Genomic DNA, 14,638 nt, shown 5'->3' with positions numbered 1-14,638 from the left:
GGGGGGGGGGAATAATGAGAGTGACAATGGAGTCCCCAGAGCCAGACTGCAGCCAGAGTCCAGATCATCTTATTGTCCTGGTGGTAAGTAGACAATGCAATATGTTTATTATTTAATTGTTTAGTTATTAATACTACATTGGAAACTAATTTTCTCAGCTGGACACCAGCCAACACTGCGCATGCGCTGGGAGCCTCACCAGCGGTTAGGGTAGGGAAAAAGCACTGGCCCGTACGTAAATTTTTCCCTTCCCTAACCGCTGGTGAGGCTCCCGGTGCATGCGCAGTGTCGGCCGGTGTTCAGCTGAAAACATCCATCCGATCACTGCGCATTGGCCCATAGTTTTTCCCTACCCTAACCGCCGGCGAGGCTCCTGGCGCATGCGCTGCTGTGAAATTTCCCTAACCTGTCGTTGTGCGCCTGCGCGATGCTGCACACCTCCTCACGTCATGTCCGGTGCGACCGGAAGTGACGAGGGTAGGGAAATCTCACGAACTAGGGAAGTATAACATTACACCGGCCTTTGGGGTGTGAGGGCTGGTAACTACTTGGTTGGATAGTCAGCCAGCCTATGCCATGATGCCAGCAACAAGCATTTTTTTTTTTTTTTGGGGGGGGGGGGGGGGCGCCACAAGGTTAGCTCGCACAGGGCGCCTGAACACCTAAGGCCGGCCCTGGGTGTAAGCTTAGCCCGGCCTCCAGACCTGCTCCAGATTTACAAATCCTATAGATGGTGTAAGCTTAGCCCGGCCTCCAGACCTGCTCCAGATTTACTAATCCTATAGATGGTGTAAGCTTAGCCCGGCCTCTAGATCTGCTCCAGATTTACTAATCCTATAGACTGTGTAAGCTTAGCCCAGCCTCTAGACCTGCTCCAGATTTACTAATCCTATAGATGGTATAAGCTTAGCCCGGCCTCTAGACCCACTCCAGATTTACTAATCCTATAGACGGTGTAAGCTTAGCCCGGCCTCCAGGCCTGCTCCAGATTTACTAATCCTATAGATGGTGTAAGCTTAGCCCGGCCTCTAGACCCACTTCAGATTTACTAATCCTATGGACGGTGTAAGCTTAGCCCGGCCTCCAGACCTGCTCCAGATTTACTAATCCTATAGATGGTGTAAGCTTAGCCCGGCCTCCAGACCTGCTCCAGATTTACTAATCCTATAGATGGTGTAAGCTTAGCCCGCCTCTAGACCTGCTCCAGATGTACTAATCCTATAGATGGTGTAAGCTTAGCCCGGCCTCTAGACCTGCTCCAGATTTACTAATCCTATAGACGGTGTAAGCTTAGCCCGGCCTCTAGACCTGCTCCAGATTTACTAATCCTATAGATGGTGTAAGCTTAGCCCGGCCTCTAGACCTGCCCCAGATTTACTAATCCTATAGATGTTGTAAGCTTAGCCCGGCCTCTAGATCTGCTCCAGATTTACTTATCCTATAGATGGTGTAAGCTTAGCCCGGCCTCTAGACCTGCTCCAGATTTACTAATCCTATAGATAGTGTAAGCTTAGCCCGGCCTCCAGACCTGCTCCAGATTTACTAATCCTATAGATGGTGTAAACTTAGCCCGGCCTCTAGACCTGCCCCAGATTTACTAATCCTATAGATGTTGTAAGCTTAGCCCGGCCTCTAGATCTGCTCCAGATTTACTTATCCTATAGATGGTGTAAGCTTAGCCCGGCCTCTAGACCTGCTCCAGATTTACTAATCCTATAGATAGTGTAAGCTTAGCCCGGCCTCCAGACCTGCTCCAGATTTACTAATCCTATAGATGGTGTAAGCTTAGCCCGGCCTCTAGACCTGCTCCAGATTTACTAATCCTATAGATGGTGTAAACTTAGCCCGGCCTCTAGACCTGCTCCAGATTTACTAATCCTATAGACGGTGTAAGCTTAGCCCGACCTCTAGACCTGCTCCAGAATTACTAATCCTATAGATGGTGTAAGCTTAGCCCGGCCTCTAGACCTGCTCCAGATTTATTAATCCTATAAACGGTATAAGCTTAGCCCGGCCTCTAGACCTGCTCCAGAATAACTAATACTATAGATGATGTAAGCTTAGCCCGGCCTCTAGACCTGCTCCAGATTTACTAATCCTATAGACGGTGTAAGCTTAGCCCGGCCTCCAGACCAGCTTCAGATTTACTAATCCTATAGATGATGTAAGCTTAGCCTGGCCTCTAGACCTGCTCCAGATTTACAAATCCTATAGATGGTGTAAGCTTAGCCCGGCCTCTAGACCTGCTCCAGATTTACTAATCCTATAGACGGTGTAAGCTTAGCCCGGCCTGTAGACCTGCTCCAGATTTACTAATCCTATAGATTGTGTAAGCTGAGCCCGGCCTCTAAACCTGCTCCAGATTTACTAATCCTATAGATGGTGTAAGCTTAGCCCGGCCTCTAGACCTGCTCCAGATTTACTAATCCTATAGACGGTGTAAGCTTAGCCCGGCCTCTAGACCTGCTCCAGATTTACTAATCCTATAGATGATGTAAGCTTAGCCCGGCCTCTAAACCTGCTCCAGATTTACTAATCCTATAGATGGTGTAAGCTTAGCCCGGCCTCTAGACCTGCTCCAGATTTACTAATCCTATAGATGGTGTAAGCTTAGCCCGGCCTCTAAACCTGCTCCAGATTTTTACTTTGTAAGAGAATTTTACTCTAGAACTGTGCCGAAATTTTTGTGTAAAAAGGAGCATCTTAGCCGCTTCCCCTTTTTGCCAAGGACGTTGAAAAAGTGTAGAATCTCTAAATATGCTAAATTGGGCCACTCAGCATTTGTGTTTTGACTTCTCTCCATTTTCAAGACCTCTGCATGCAGTCAGTAAATAGATACAGTGTTGCCTATAATTATTCATACCCCAGGAAAATTTTGACTTAAAGTTACTTTTATTCAACCAGCAAGTAATTTTTGGACGGGAAATGACATCGGTGTCTCCCAAAAGATAATAAGACGATGTACAAGAGGCATTATTGTGGGAAAAAACATTTATCAATAATCAATAGAAAAGCCGTTATTGGCCGTTACAGCGATCAGACGCTTCCTATAATCGCAGACCAGCTTTTTGTCTCCATGGGTATTTTTGCCCATTCATCTTTAGCAATGAGCTCCACATCTTTCAGGTCGGAGGGTCTTCTTGCCGTCACCCTGATCTTTAGCTCCTCCACAGATTCTCCATTGGATTCCAGTCTGGACTCTGGCTGGGCCGCTCCAAAGCGTTACTGTTGTTGTCCGCTGACCATTTCTTCACCACTTCTGCTGTGTTTTGGGTCATTGTCCTGCTGAAATGTCCACTGGTGCCCAAGGCCACGTTTCTCTGCAGACGGCCTGAAGTTGTCGGTGAGAATCCTCATGTTTTGCTCTATTTTCATGGTGCCGTTTACTGTGATCAGGTTCCCTTTTCCATCGGCTGAAACCCCCCCAAAGAATTAGGTTCCCACCACCATGTTTGACAGTGGGGATGGTGTTCTTTGGGGTGAAGGCTTCTCCTTTTTTACGCCAAATGAAGGAAACATCATTGTGACCAAAAAATTGCATTTTTGTTTCACCTGACCATAACACAGAAGACCAGAAGTCGTCTTCTTTGTCCAGATGAGCTTTTGCAAAGGCCAAGCGAGTTTTTATGCCTTATCTGGAGAAGTGGCGTCCTCCTTGGTCTGCAGTGTCCGTTGGATTGTCCGCCCTGACACATGGCCACCAGAAGAGCCCAGATTCACCAGGACGGCCTTGGTGGTGATCCTTGGATTCTAACTGTCCTCCTGGCAGCACAGGGGTCACTTTTGGCTTCCGACCGCGTCCTCTGAGATTTTCCACAGTGCGGAACATCTTGTATATTTTGCTCAAATGTAAATAAAAGCTGAGAAATGTATTTCCCCACAATAATGCCTCTTGTACATCGTCTTCTTATCTTTTGGGAGACACCGATGTCATTTCCAGTCAAAAAATTACTTGCTGGTTGAATAAAGGTAACTTTAAGTCACAATTTGCCCGGGGTATGAATAATTATGGGCAGCACTGTACATTCTTTCTTGCATCCAGAGGTTGACATTTTGATAAGACGCAGGTTTTATAGGCTCCAGCACAAACATCGGAGCCTGAAGAGCCGCCATGAGCCCCTCAGTCCTCGTCCGTGTTGTGAATTTCAAATAGTTCCTCAATAGATAGATTCAGACAATCAAGGAGACAGGGAAACCTGGGGGGATCTAGTCCTGCTCCCACAGCGTGGACGGTTTGTTACAATGTATCCGGCCTAGACAATCCTATGTGATGTCAACAGCATGGACTCCAGACTGATACATTGTAACAAACTAGCAGAGAGACGTTTGTGCTGCTGATGTTTTGGCAAAGGTTTGCTTGGACCGGATACAATGGTAACAAACCCTCAGCTGTCAGCAGTATCAGGTCTGTAGAGGTGTAGCTCTATGTCTGGGCCAGCTTCAGACCACTGCTCCTGGGCCCCCAACTATAGCACTGATGAGACTGTATATGGCCCAGGGGTCTTTGGCCCCCACAGGCTGCACACCCCCTATAGCTATAGGACTGTGTGCGGCTCATGTTCCACCTGCACAGGTATGAGGGCTCCATTGATGAAATCTGCCTCTGTAGTTCTTGTGGAATGTGCAGAATTCGGAACATCAGTCACGTCTGTGAAATTGGCGCGGGTCGTTGTTACCGGGAAGGTTACACAAGAGCAGACAATCGGTGCCAGCAGCCAAGACACACACGCCGAGCGCGACCCTTATAAGGCCAGATGTGGGACGCGACAGATTTCTGAGAGGAATTTTTTCTTTATAAACAGCGATTGCTTCATCCTCCAGAAGAGCCGCCAAGACTACGCCGCGGCCAGAGGAGGCGCGTCCCCCAGGCTACAGGCAGCGAAGGGTTAATACTACTGAAGGCAGAATTCTTCTCTGAAGCTTGCGACATGTTCACACCTGTCCTCATCGTGGATCCCTGGATGTGCAGATCCCACTCCCATGTAAGAGGAATGGGGCTGAGAAAACAGATGTGATGGAAATGTGACCCCCCGGACAGATCTGATTATTGATGGACACAGAAAGCCTTATTCTTCGTATCGCACCGCAGACCGCGGGAACAGAAAACGTGGCGTTCCGACCGTTATCTATCCTGTGCTCGTCACTCAGGACATCTCACTGCAGCACAGCAATGGGCAGAGGTGTCAACCGGGGGGGAAATGGGAGGGGCCTAGTCAAGGGGATGGGTTATATAAAAAGGGCGTGGCTAAATATAGTTAGAATCTCTGTACTAATAAAAGACCTCAGACCAGACCCCTATTTTAATATCACACCCAAAACCCTTTTATTAATATCAGACCCCAGACCAGACCCTTATATTAATATCAGACCCCAGACAAGACCCTTATATTAATATCAGATCCCAAACCAGACCCTTATATTAATATCAGACCCCAGACCAGACCCTTATATTAATATCAGACCCCAAACCAGACCCCTATATTAATATCAGACCCCAAACCAGACCCTTATATTAATATCAGACCCCAGACCAGACCCTTATATTAATATCAGATCCCAAACCAGACACCTATATTAATAGTAGACCCCAGACCAGACCCCTGTATTAATATCAGACCCCAGATCAGACCTCCAACCTAATTCAGACCCCAGACCACACCCTTATATTAATATCAGACCCCAGACCAGACCCCTGTATTAATATCAGACCCCAGACCACACCCTTATATTAATATCAGACCCCAGACCAGGCCCCTGTATTAATATCAGACCCCAGACCAGACCCATATATTAAAATTAGACCCTTGTATTAATATAAAACCCCAAGCAGACACCATATTAATATCACACCCCAGACCAGACCTCTATATTAACATCAGACTCCAGATCAGACCCCTATATAAATATCAGACACCTATATTAATATCAGACCCCTAACTTAATTCAGACCCAAGACCAGATCCCACTGCATCTCCCAGTTGCAAGGATCAAAACATCACAGCATGGATTAAAACAATAGCAGGCCGCGACAGGGATGAACCATCCTTAAATCACATGCCATGCTCCATGCTCGGAAGGCTCGCCCCCTTTGGGGACTGCTATTGGCTGCCCCCCCCCCCCCCCCCATCACCGGATATCTTGAACCGCGCAATGGGGAGATACAGCGGTGGCAAGGTACAATACAAAGTGCAACCTGTGTGAGGGGCCCAGGTATTACAGGGGGAATTATAGGGTTTGGATAAGACCCCAGACCAGGTCCCTATATTAATATCAGACCCCAGACCAGACCCCTATATTAATATCAGACCCCTATATTAATATAAGACCCCTATATTAATATCAGACCACAAGACCCTTAAATTAATATCAGACCCCAGACCAGACCCCTGTATTAATATCAGACTCTACATCAGACCTCTATATTAACATCAGACCCCAGACCAGACCCCTATATTAATATCAGACCCCAGACCAGACCTCTATATTAATATCAGACCCCAGACCAGACCCCTATATTAATATCAGACCCCAGACAAGACCCCTATATTAATATCAGACACCAGACCCCTAACTTAATTCAGACCCAAGAACAGACCCCTGTATTAATATCAGTCAGACCCCTGTATTAATATCAGACCCCAGACCAGACCCCTATATAAATATCAGACCCCTATATAAATATCAGACCCGTATATCAATATCAGACCAGTCCACTATTTTAATATTAGACACCAGACCAGGCCCCTATATTTATATCAGACCCCAGATCAGCCCTCTGTATTAATATCAGACCCCGGAGCCCTAACTTAATTCAGACCCAAGACCATACCCCTACGGTATATATATATCTGACCTCAGACCAGACCCCTATATTTATATCAGACCCTATATTAATATTAGACCCCTAATTTAATTCAGACCTCAGATCAGACCCCTATATTAATATCTGACCTCAGACCAGACCCCTATATTAATATCTGACCTCAGACCAGACCCCTATATTAATATCAGACCCCAGACCAGACCCCTATATTAATATCAGACCTCGATTCAGACCCCTATATTAATATCAGACCCCAGATCAGACCCCTATATTAATATCAGACCCCAGATCAGACCCCTATATTAATTCCAGCTACAATTACTCTAAGTGTACAAACAATGGGGCACATTTATCAAACTGGTGTAAAGTAGAACTGACACAAATTCCTCCTTTTATTTTCCAAAGCTGTCCAAAATTAAAGATGGAATCTGATTGGTTGCTATAGGCAACTAAGCCAGTTCTACTTTACACCAGTTTGATAAATGACCCCAATGTTTCAGACTGATTATGGTTGTGGGGCCCGGGAGGTGCGCGGCTCGCCCATGTCTGCAGGGTAAACGCCGCATATCCACCTGTTCTCACATGAAGCAACGACCAATGCAAAAATTATGTTTTTATTTTAAACTCTATTTATGGATCCAGAATATAAAAGAGCAGAGGACGTTATGTCCTGAGCATAAAGGGTCACGTCAGAGCACGGCGGATATTACATGGGGGTCTGGAAGTAATCAGGACGTGTGCCAGCGCTGTGTACAGAGACCAGAGCCCCAACATGTCAGCGACCAACATAACCACCAACACGCAGACTGAGCTGCCATAACAGTAAAACCACCGACCAGTGCAGTGAATACCACAGATTATCATGTGACAATAGTGCCTGTCAGGGGCAGCAGGTGAACTGTCAGGGGCAGCAGGTGAACTGTCAGGGGCAGCAGGTGAACTGTCAGGGGCAGCAGGTGAACTGTCAGGGGCCACAGGTGAACTGTCAGGGGCCGCAGGTGAACTGTCAGGGGAAGCGGGTGAACTGTCAGGGGCAGCGGGTGAACTGTCAAGGGCCGCAGATGAACTGTCAGGGGAAGCAGGTGAACTGTCAGGGGCCACAGGTGAACTGTCAGGGGCCGCAGGTGAACTGTCAGGGGAAGCGGGTGAACTGTCAGGGGCCACAGGTGAACTGTCAGGGGCAGCAGGTGAACTGTCAGGGGCCACAGGTGAACTGTCAGGGGCCGCAGGTGAACTGTCAGGGGAAGCGGGTGAACTGTCAGGGGCAGCGGGTGAACTGTCAAGGGCCGCAGATGAACTGTCAGGGGCAGCAGATGAACTGTCAGGGGCAGCGGGTGAACTGTCAGGGGCAGCGGGTGAACTGTCAGGGGCCGCAGGTGAACTGTCAGGGGAAGCGGGTGAACTGTCAGGGGCAGCGGGTGAACTGTCAAGGGCCGCAGATGAACTGTCAGGGGCAGCAGGTGAACTGTCAGGGGAAGCAGGTGAACTGTCAGGGGCAGCAGGTGAACTGTCAGGGGCCGCAGGTGAACTGTCAGGGGCAGCAGATGAACTGTCAGGGGCCGCAGGTGAACTGTCAGGGGCCGCAGGTGAACTGTCAGGGGAAGCGGGTGAACTGTCAGGGGCAGCGGGTGAACTGTCAAGGGCCGCAGATGAACTGTCAGGGGCAGCAGATGAACTGTCAGGGGCAGCGGGTGAACTGTCAGGGGCAGCGGGTGAACTGTCAGGGGCAGCGGGTGAACTGTCAAGGGCCGCAGATGAACTGTCAGGGGCAGCGGATGAACTGTCAGGGGCAGCAGGTGAACTGTCAGGGGAAGCAGGTGAACTGTCAGGGGCAGCAGGTGAACTGTCAGGGGCCGCAGATGAACTGTCAGGGGCAGCAGATGAACTGTCAGGGGCCTGGTCTGAGGAATCACATTACATCATGTGGACGGTCAGGTGTGCGTCACTTATCTGGAGATGGCACCAGATGCATTATGGGAAGAAGACAAGCTGGCAGTGCAGTGTGATGCTCCGGGCAATGGCCTGCTGGGTGGCCTTGGCCCCTGGCATCATGTGGATGTGACACGTACCCCCTAATGGCAGTGCCCTCAGGATAATGTCCGGCCACACTGAGAAACATGACAAGAGGTGAAGGTGACGACTTGTCTCTAAATTCCCAGATCTCCTCCAGTCTTCATCTGTGGGATGCATGGAGCAACGTGCACCTCAGAGGTCTTGAGGGGTCCATGCCTCGTCGGTGGTCCTCAGATCAGATATATCTGTGGTCTATGGGAAGGCTCACTATTAACACCACAGACTCAATGGTGAAAACTGTCCTAAGGATGGATATATGATCTGTGATGCAGCACGCCGCTCGGTGCGAACACCGTCTTAGGGTTCATTTCACAAGGTCGATCTTTCACAAGGTCAGTTTTGCTGCAAATTTTATAACCACAACCAAACCGGGAAAAGTCCTGTAAATGTCCTGTCCGTGGTTGTGAGTTGCATCTCCCCAGAACACCAGGGGTTAATATTCAGCTGATTAGTTAGAGTGGTAATAAGGCCACATGGTGAGTGCAGCGCTCCTCCCCCCACAGTGAGTGTCAGCTCCTGAGACAAGCAGAGATGAAGCCCGAGTCTCAGGACAAGCTCGTGTGCATCAAGGCCGGACTGTTCTGCCTCATCCTCTTCTTCTGGGTGAGATGATTGGAGCGACGACCCCTGGGATACTGATACGTTTTATATACAGTCACTGATACATTGTAAGGCGTCTTGCACACGACCGTACGGCTTTTTCAGTATTTAGCGGTCCGCAAAATGACATCCGTGTGCATTCCGTTTTTAACGGAACAGCGGGCCCCTGATAGAACAGTCCTGTCCTTGTCTGTTATGCGGACAATAATAGGACGTGTTCTATCTCTGAACGGAAAAACCGAAATATGGAAACGGAAGGCATATGGAGTACCTTCCGTGTGTGTTTTTTTTTTTTGCGGATCCATTGAAATGAATGGTTCCGTAAATGGAACGGAAAAAAAAAAGTTTGTGTGCAAGAGGCCTAACATTGCTTGGACGTCATACAGTTGTAGCAAACCCTCCGCTGTGAGAAGAGCATTTGGAGGTGAACAAGTGTGTTTCCATTCAGTGACAGCAATATTTCATTGCCTATTGATTAAGCTGTACTTCCACACCGTGCGGTCTCGGGGTCGGTCCTGTCCATTGATTGCGCCGTTCTTCTCTTGTCAGGTGACTGGCGTTGCGCTCATCTGTCTCGGAGCCTCCGTACAGATGAAGTTGTCGGATGTTTCGGTTGTTGTCGTTGAGACCTCGTCTGGAGCCCCCATGGTCCTGACTGTCGTAGGAATGGTCATCTTCTTCCTGTGCGGGTTTGGCGCTGTGGCTGTAATCAAGGAAAACAGCATCCTGATAAAAAGCGTACGTTCTCTGCTGCCTGATCCTCTCGCCACAAGAGCTGTGGTCACCATTCTCCTGGCCGTGCCCGGAAACCGTCAGCAAGCTCGTGGACAGACGCCGCCTTCCGTCTCCGCTGGGCTCCTGTTATGTGGGGGCCACTTGTGTTTGGTACTTCAGATGACTGCCTAGAGCCGGGATACAGAGCCCCACAGCCCCAGGCTCGGACTGGCCCACAGGGGTACCGGGGAATCCCTCGGTGGGCCCCTGGGCAAAGTGGCCCCTAGTCTCCCACACCTGCACACGTTACTGCACTGCATGTATTCAGTGTCCGGCGCCTCCACCGGCCGATGTTTATATAAACGTGTTAGATTATTTATTATATTTGAATGTATCCATTCGGCCCTCGGTCCCCCAGTCCGACACTGCACAGCCCGCTCTATGTCAGAGGCCTGTAATGGGGGAGGGGCGGCCACGGGGGTCAGTGCCACAGCTCCAGAGGGCAGGGCGGCCCCGTGGGGGTGACTTCTGTTGTACCCCTTCCCTATGCCCGCCGTGTGACCTCTGACCTCTCAGTTCACAGGGATTATGCTCCTGGTTTTCGCTGCAGAGATCATCGTCGGGATGTCGGCCTATTCCTACAGAGACAAGGTGGGTGAGCGGCTGATCCGGGGTCGCGCGTCCTCTTGTGACTGCGGCGCCATCCTCCGGCTTTTTCTTTTGTCACTTTTTTTTCCCGCAGCGCCCTCCTTTCAGGTGTTTCCTGTAAACTTTTCCAGTTAAAGAAGAAAGGTTTAAAAAAAAGTGCAAATAAAATGTAACAAAGTATCGTCGCTGTAGGGACAAAAATTCACACGTATTTTAAGTTCCGCCTTTTTTATCTTTCACACGGCGTGCTGTCCACATCTGTGTCCATTCCGCATGTCCTGTACGAGCTCGTTTTGCGGATGCGAATGGGCATTGTTAGGCCTCATGCACACGACCGTTTTTTTTTAAGGTCCGCAAAAACGGGGTCCATAGGTCCGTGATCCGTGACCGTTTTTTCGTCCGTGGGTCTTCCTTGTTTTTTGGAGGATCCACGGACATGAAAATTGAAAAAAAAAAATCTAAGTCAAGTTTGCCATTGAAATGATAGGAAATAACGGACACGGATCACGGACACGGATCATGGACGCGGATGACAATCTTGTGTGCATCCATGATTTTTCACGGACCCATTGACTTGAATGGGTCTGTGAACCGTTGGCCGTGAAAAAAATAGGACAGGTCCTATTTTTTTCACGGCCAGGAAACACAGATCACGGATGCGGCTGCCAAACGGTGCATTTTCCAATTTTTCCACAGACCCATTGAGTCAATGGGTCCGCGGAAGAAAACGGAACAACGGCCACGGATGCACACAACGGTCGTGTGCATGAGGCCTTAGAATGGGGCCCGTGAAAGCGGCAGGGTGCGCACGGGGCACATCCGTGTTTTGCGGACTACAAAACTGATAGTCGTTTATGGGCACACAAGGGTTAACCCTATTTCCGTTCTTGCAGCTACAACGTAACGTGCTGAGCAGATTTCTGAAGGTTCTGAACAAGTATGGGGTGGAGAAGCCGATCACCCGCGGGGTGGACGCGCTGCAGCAGGAGGTAAGTGTCTGCCAGGCCTCAGGGGTGACTGCTGCTGGTGGCCCCTATGAGGCGTCGCACGCGGTCAGCTCATTAGTGAGGAGCCCCGCCTGTATAATGTGACTATTTAAAGGGCCGGTATCTAGAAAGTTCTACAACTCTCCTTGTTGTCACGGAAAGAATTATCATTTACACCCAGAAAATAAAAAATGTCACAAATAGTACTCAGAGCTGACAGTTTGTTGCAGTGTATCAGTGCAGGTAGCATCTGTCAGACGGGGCTCCAGGATATCTGATTCCTGCTGCTTCAGCTCCCATAAGATTTCCTGCACTGATACATTGTAACGATTGGAGGTTAGATCCTGTGCCCCCACCTGCAGTCACACCCCGGGGCCCCCGTGTGGCTGGATCTCCTGTAATCTCTGTCCGGTGTCCGCCCCGGACCCCCCAGTATGCTGCCCCCGGCTCAGTGACTGTTCTCCGGTTTCCGGTAATTGATGATTGGCTTCGGTTGCTCGTCTGTAGAGAACGTTCCGCCAGATGCCCCGGAGCTGCTGGGTTCCTGCCAGGACTGTGATGTGGTCCGTCAGATATGAGGCGGTCACAGGGTCCGGTTACGTCTCCGGGGCCCCGAGTATTCCCACAGTCTGCAGCGGGGGAGGGGTAGATGTCCAGGGTCCCCAATGCACGGAATGGATGCACAACGTTGGTGTGCCAGAGGCCATAGACTGATTGTGAGGGACGCTGCACCCTGAGCGGGGGAGGGGCTCGTACACCCCGATAACGCTGCATTGTGCCCCTTTAACCTCTTCTCTTCTAGCTCCAGTGCTGCGGGGCGAAGAATTTTACTGACTGGTTCAACATGTCCTCCGGGATCCATCAGGACTCTGTTCCCAGCAGCTGCTGCAGGATCGTCCAGCAGGAGTGTGGGGAGGACGCCCTGGAGCACAGCGAGCGGCTGTACCGAGAGGTATGGAGGCGCCACGGCGGTCCGGAGGAGCCGCTGGTCAGAGGTGGATCACATCGCGTCCTCCGGTCACACCCAGTGCTGCACTCAAATCTAGGGGCTTAGCAAAAGGCTGGGGGAAGGGGGTATGTCCCGTCATGGCCGCTGCTTGCGGCCCATTCACGACTTCAGCTGCGTCAATTGGTTCCTTACAAAAACCAAAGTGGTAGGGGCACGTTTACTAAGCGCGGTTTTTACGGCGGTCTTGGTTTCCCCTCTGCACTGACGTTCTATTAAATTGACTAGGCGGGCACCTCGTCTGAAATTGGGCACATCTGTGGCGGTCCTTGCCCCTGGATGGCGTAATTTTTTTTTAAAATGTAACATTTATGTCCGTTTCCAACTGGCGGACTCGACGTAAAACTGTCCTGTGCGACTAAGAAGGGAACCTATAGTAGCCGCGAGTCCTGTTCGTGATCCGCAAAACCAGAAATGTCTGCCGGCCCCTACCCCTCCATCGTGCCGGGATATGGCGGTCCTCTATCTGCCACGGCTCGCTCTGCGGGGACCCAGATCTCAGACAGTTATGACCCGTCCTGTGGATACGCTGTAAATGTCGGGGGGGGGGCCCCCCTTTAATGTGCCGCCTCATGGTTTCTGTTGTGCAGTTTTTAGTCGTCCCCCCCCCCCCCCCAATATATAGTTTTCCCACCTGCAACTTTTTAATGGCATTTTTTGCATGCCTGGCGGTCTTCTAATAAAGTATGTGACCCCCCCACGCCAGCGGAGGGAAAAGAGAACCCAGAGCGGTCTATGGGACAAACGTGCCGAAAACGGAGTAAAACGCTGCAGACTCGGTGCGTGCTGCGATCAGGGGGAAAAGCCCGTGTAACTGTCCGACTTTCACTTTTCACCTGGAGCTCTTTGGCAAAAAAACAAAAGCAATGAAAACAATAAAATCCCGTCTCCTTAGGCGCTGCGTTGTCAGAAAGGAGAGCAGTCGGCTATAGTGCGGTGGGTATGGGGCCTACGGGACCCCCTATGACTGCATGTGAATACGGTGCTGAACATGGCTCCGTACAGACACTGCACCAGCAGGGGGCGGCAGTGAGTTGTAGGTGCAGCTTTAGAGGTGACTGGAGTATATGAAGTAATTCTAGGATGCTGTTTGTCGTGCAGGGCTGTGTGCTGAAGATGAAGCTGTGGATAGGTGAGCACTTTAACGTCCTTGGCGCAGTGGGCATCGGTCTGGGCTTCACACAGGTATGTCTGCTGCGGGGAGACCGTCCACGCTCGGCGCTTCCTCCTGACTTGTCGTCTTCTTCTCTCCCTGCAGATACTTGGCATCCTCTTCTCCTGTCTGCTGGTGAGGACCTTGCAGGAGAAGTACGTGTCCATGTGAGCGCCCATTAATATCACTTGTGTCCTGTAAATATTTGATGTGCGGCGGCCCGGGCGCATCTGCGTCACGTGTCAATAAACCATTTATCTCCATTCGCTGCCGCCTCTGTTATTGGGGGAAATATTTGTGTTTTCAGAACGACCCTAAAACTGCAAACAGCGGGGGTCGCACTAAGCATACAGATGGGGGAGGGGAGCAATGAGGCAATTACTGGGGGGGGGCAGGTCTCAGGCGCTCTCCCACGACAGGTAAGTGAACCCTCTGGAAATTCGCACTGATTACTAGCACAACGAATGGTGCTTCGGGAAACCTGCACAGTGCAGGGAGAGAACGTAAAGGCAGGCGATATTCGGGTCGTTCCTGTGAACACTCGTTCCTGACAATCTGCCCGTCTAGGTGCGGCCGGTGAACGCGTGAACCGGTCATTAGTGCAGGCGAGTAATGGTGTATTTAGACGGGCTGAG

The 14,638-nt window shown here is 50.2% G+C and overlaps 1 protein-coding gene across 1 annotated transcript; it reads left to right on the top strand.

The window, feature by feature from the left end:
• Nucleotides 1–4,862: 4,862 nt before the first annotated feature.
• Nucleotides 4,863–14,266, top strand: LOC122941803 (CD63 antigen-like). Its single transcript, XM_044299245.1, has 7 exons — nucleotides 4,863–4,982; nucleotides 10,046–10,234; nucleotides 10,787–10,861; nucleotides 11,752–11,847; nucleotides 12,647–12,796; nucleotides 13,952–14,035; nucleotides 14,109–14,266. The coding sequence occupies exons 1-7, from the start codon at nucleotides 4,929–4,931 to the stop codon at nucleotides 14,172–14,174; spliced, it is 714 nt and encodes a 237-aa protein (XP_044155180.1). The 5' UTR covers nucleotides 4,863–4,928; the 3' UTR covers nucleotides 14,175–14,266.
• Nucleotides 14,267–14,638: the final 372 nt, after the last annotated feature.

This window comes from Bufo gargarizans, chromosome 6, assembly GCF_014858855.1.
Source record: "Bufo gargarizans isolate SCDJY-AF-19 chromosome 6, ASM1485885v1, whole genome shotgun sequence".
In the NCBI taxonomy this organism is placed as follows: domain Eukaryota; kingdom Metazoa; phylum Chordata; class Amphibia; order Anura; family Bufonidae; genus Bufo; species Bufo gargarizans.
This window is presented reverse-complemented; position numbering and strand designations above follow the sequence as displayed.

Coding starts and splice junctions, on each gene's coding strand:
- LOC122941803 (XM_044299245.1), top strand. CDS start 4,929: ATGTTCACACCTGTCCTCATCGTGGATCCCTGGATGTGCAGATCCCAC. Junction 10,235..10,786: donor ACAGCATCCTGATAAAAAGC/GTACGTTCTCTG, acceptor CTGACCTCTCAG/TTCACAGGGATTATGCTCCT. Junction 10,862..11,751: donor CCTATTCCTACAGAGACAAG/GTGGGTGAGCGG, acceptor CCGTTCTTGCAG/CTACAACGTAACGTGCTGAG.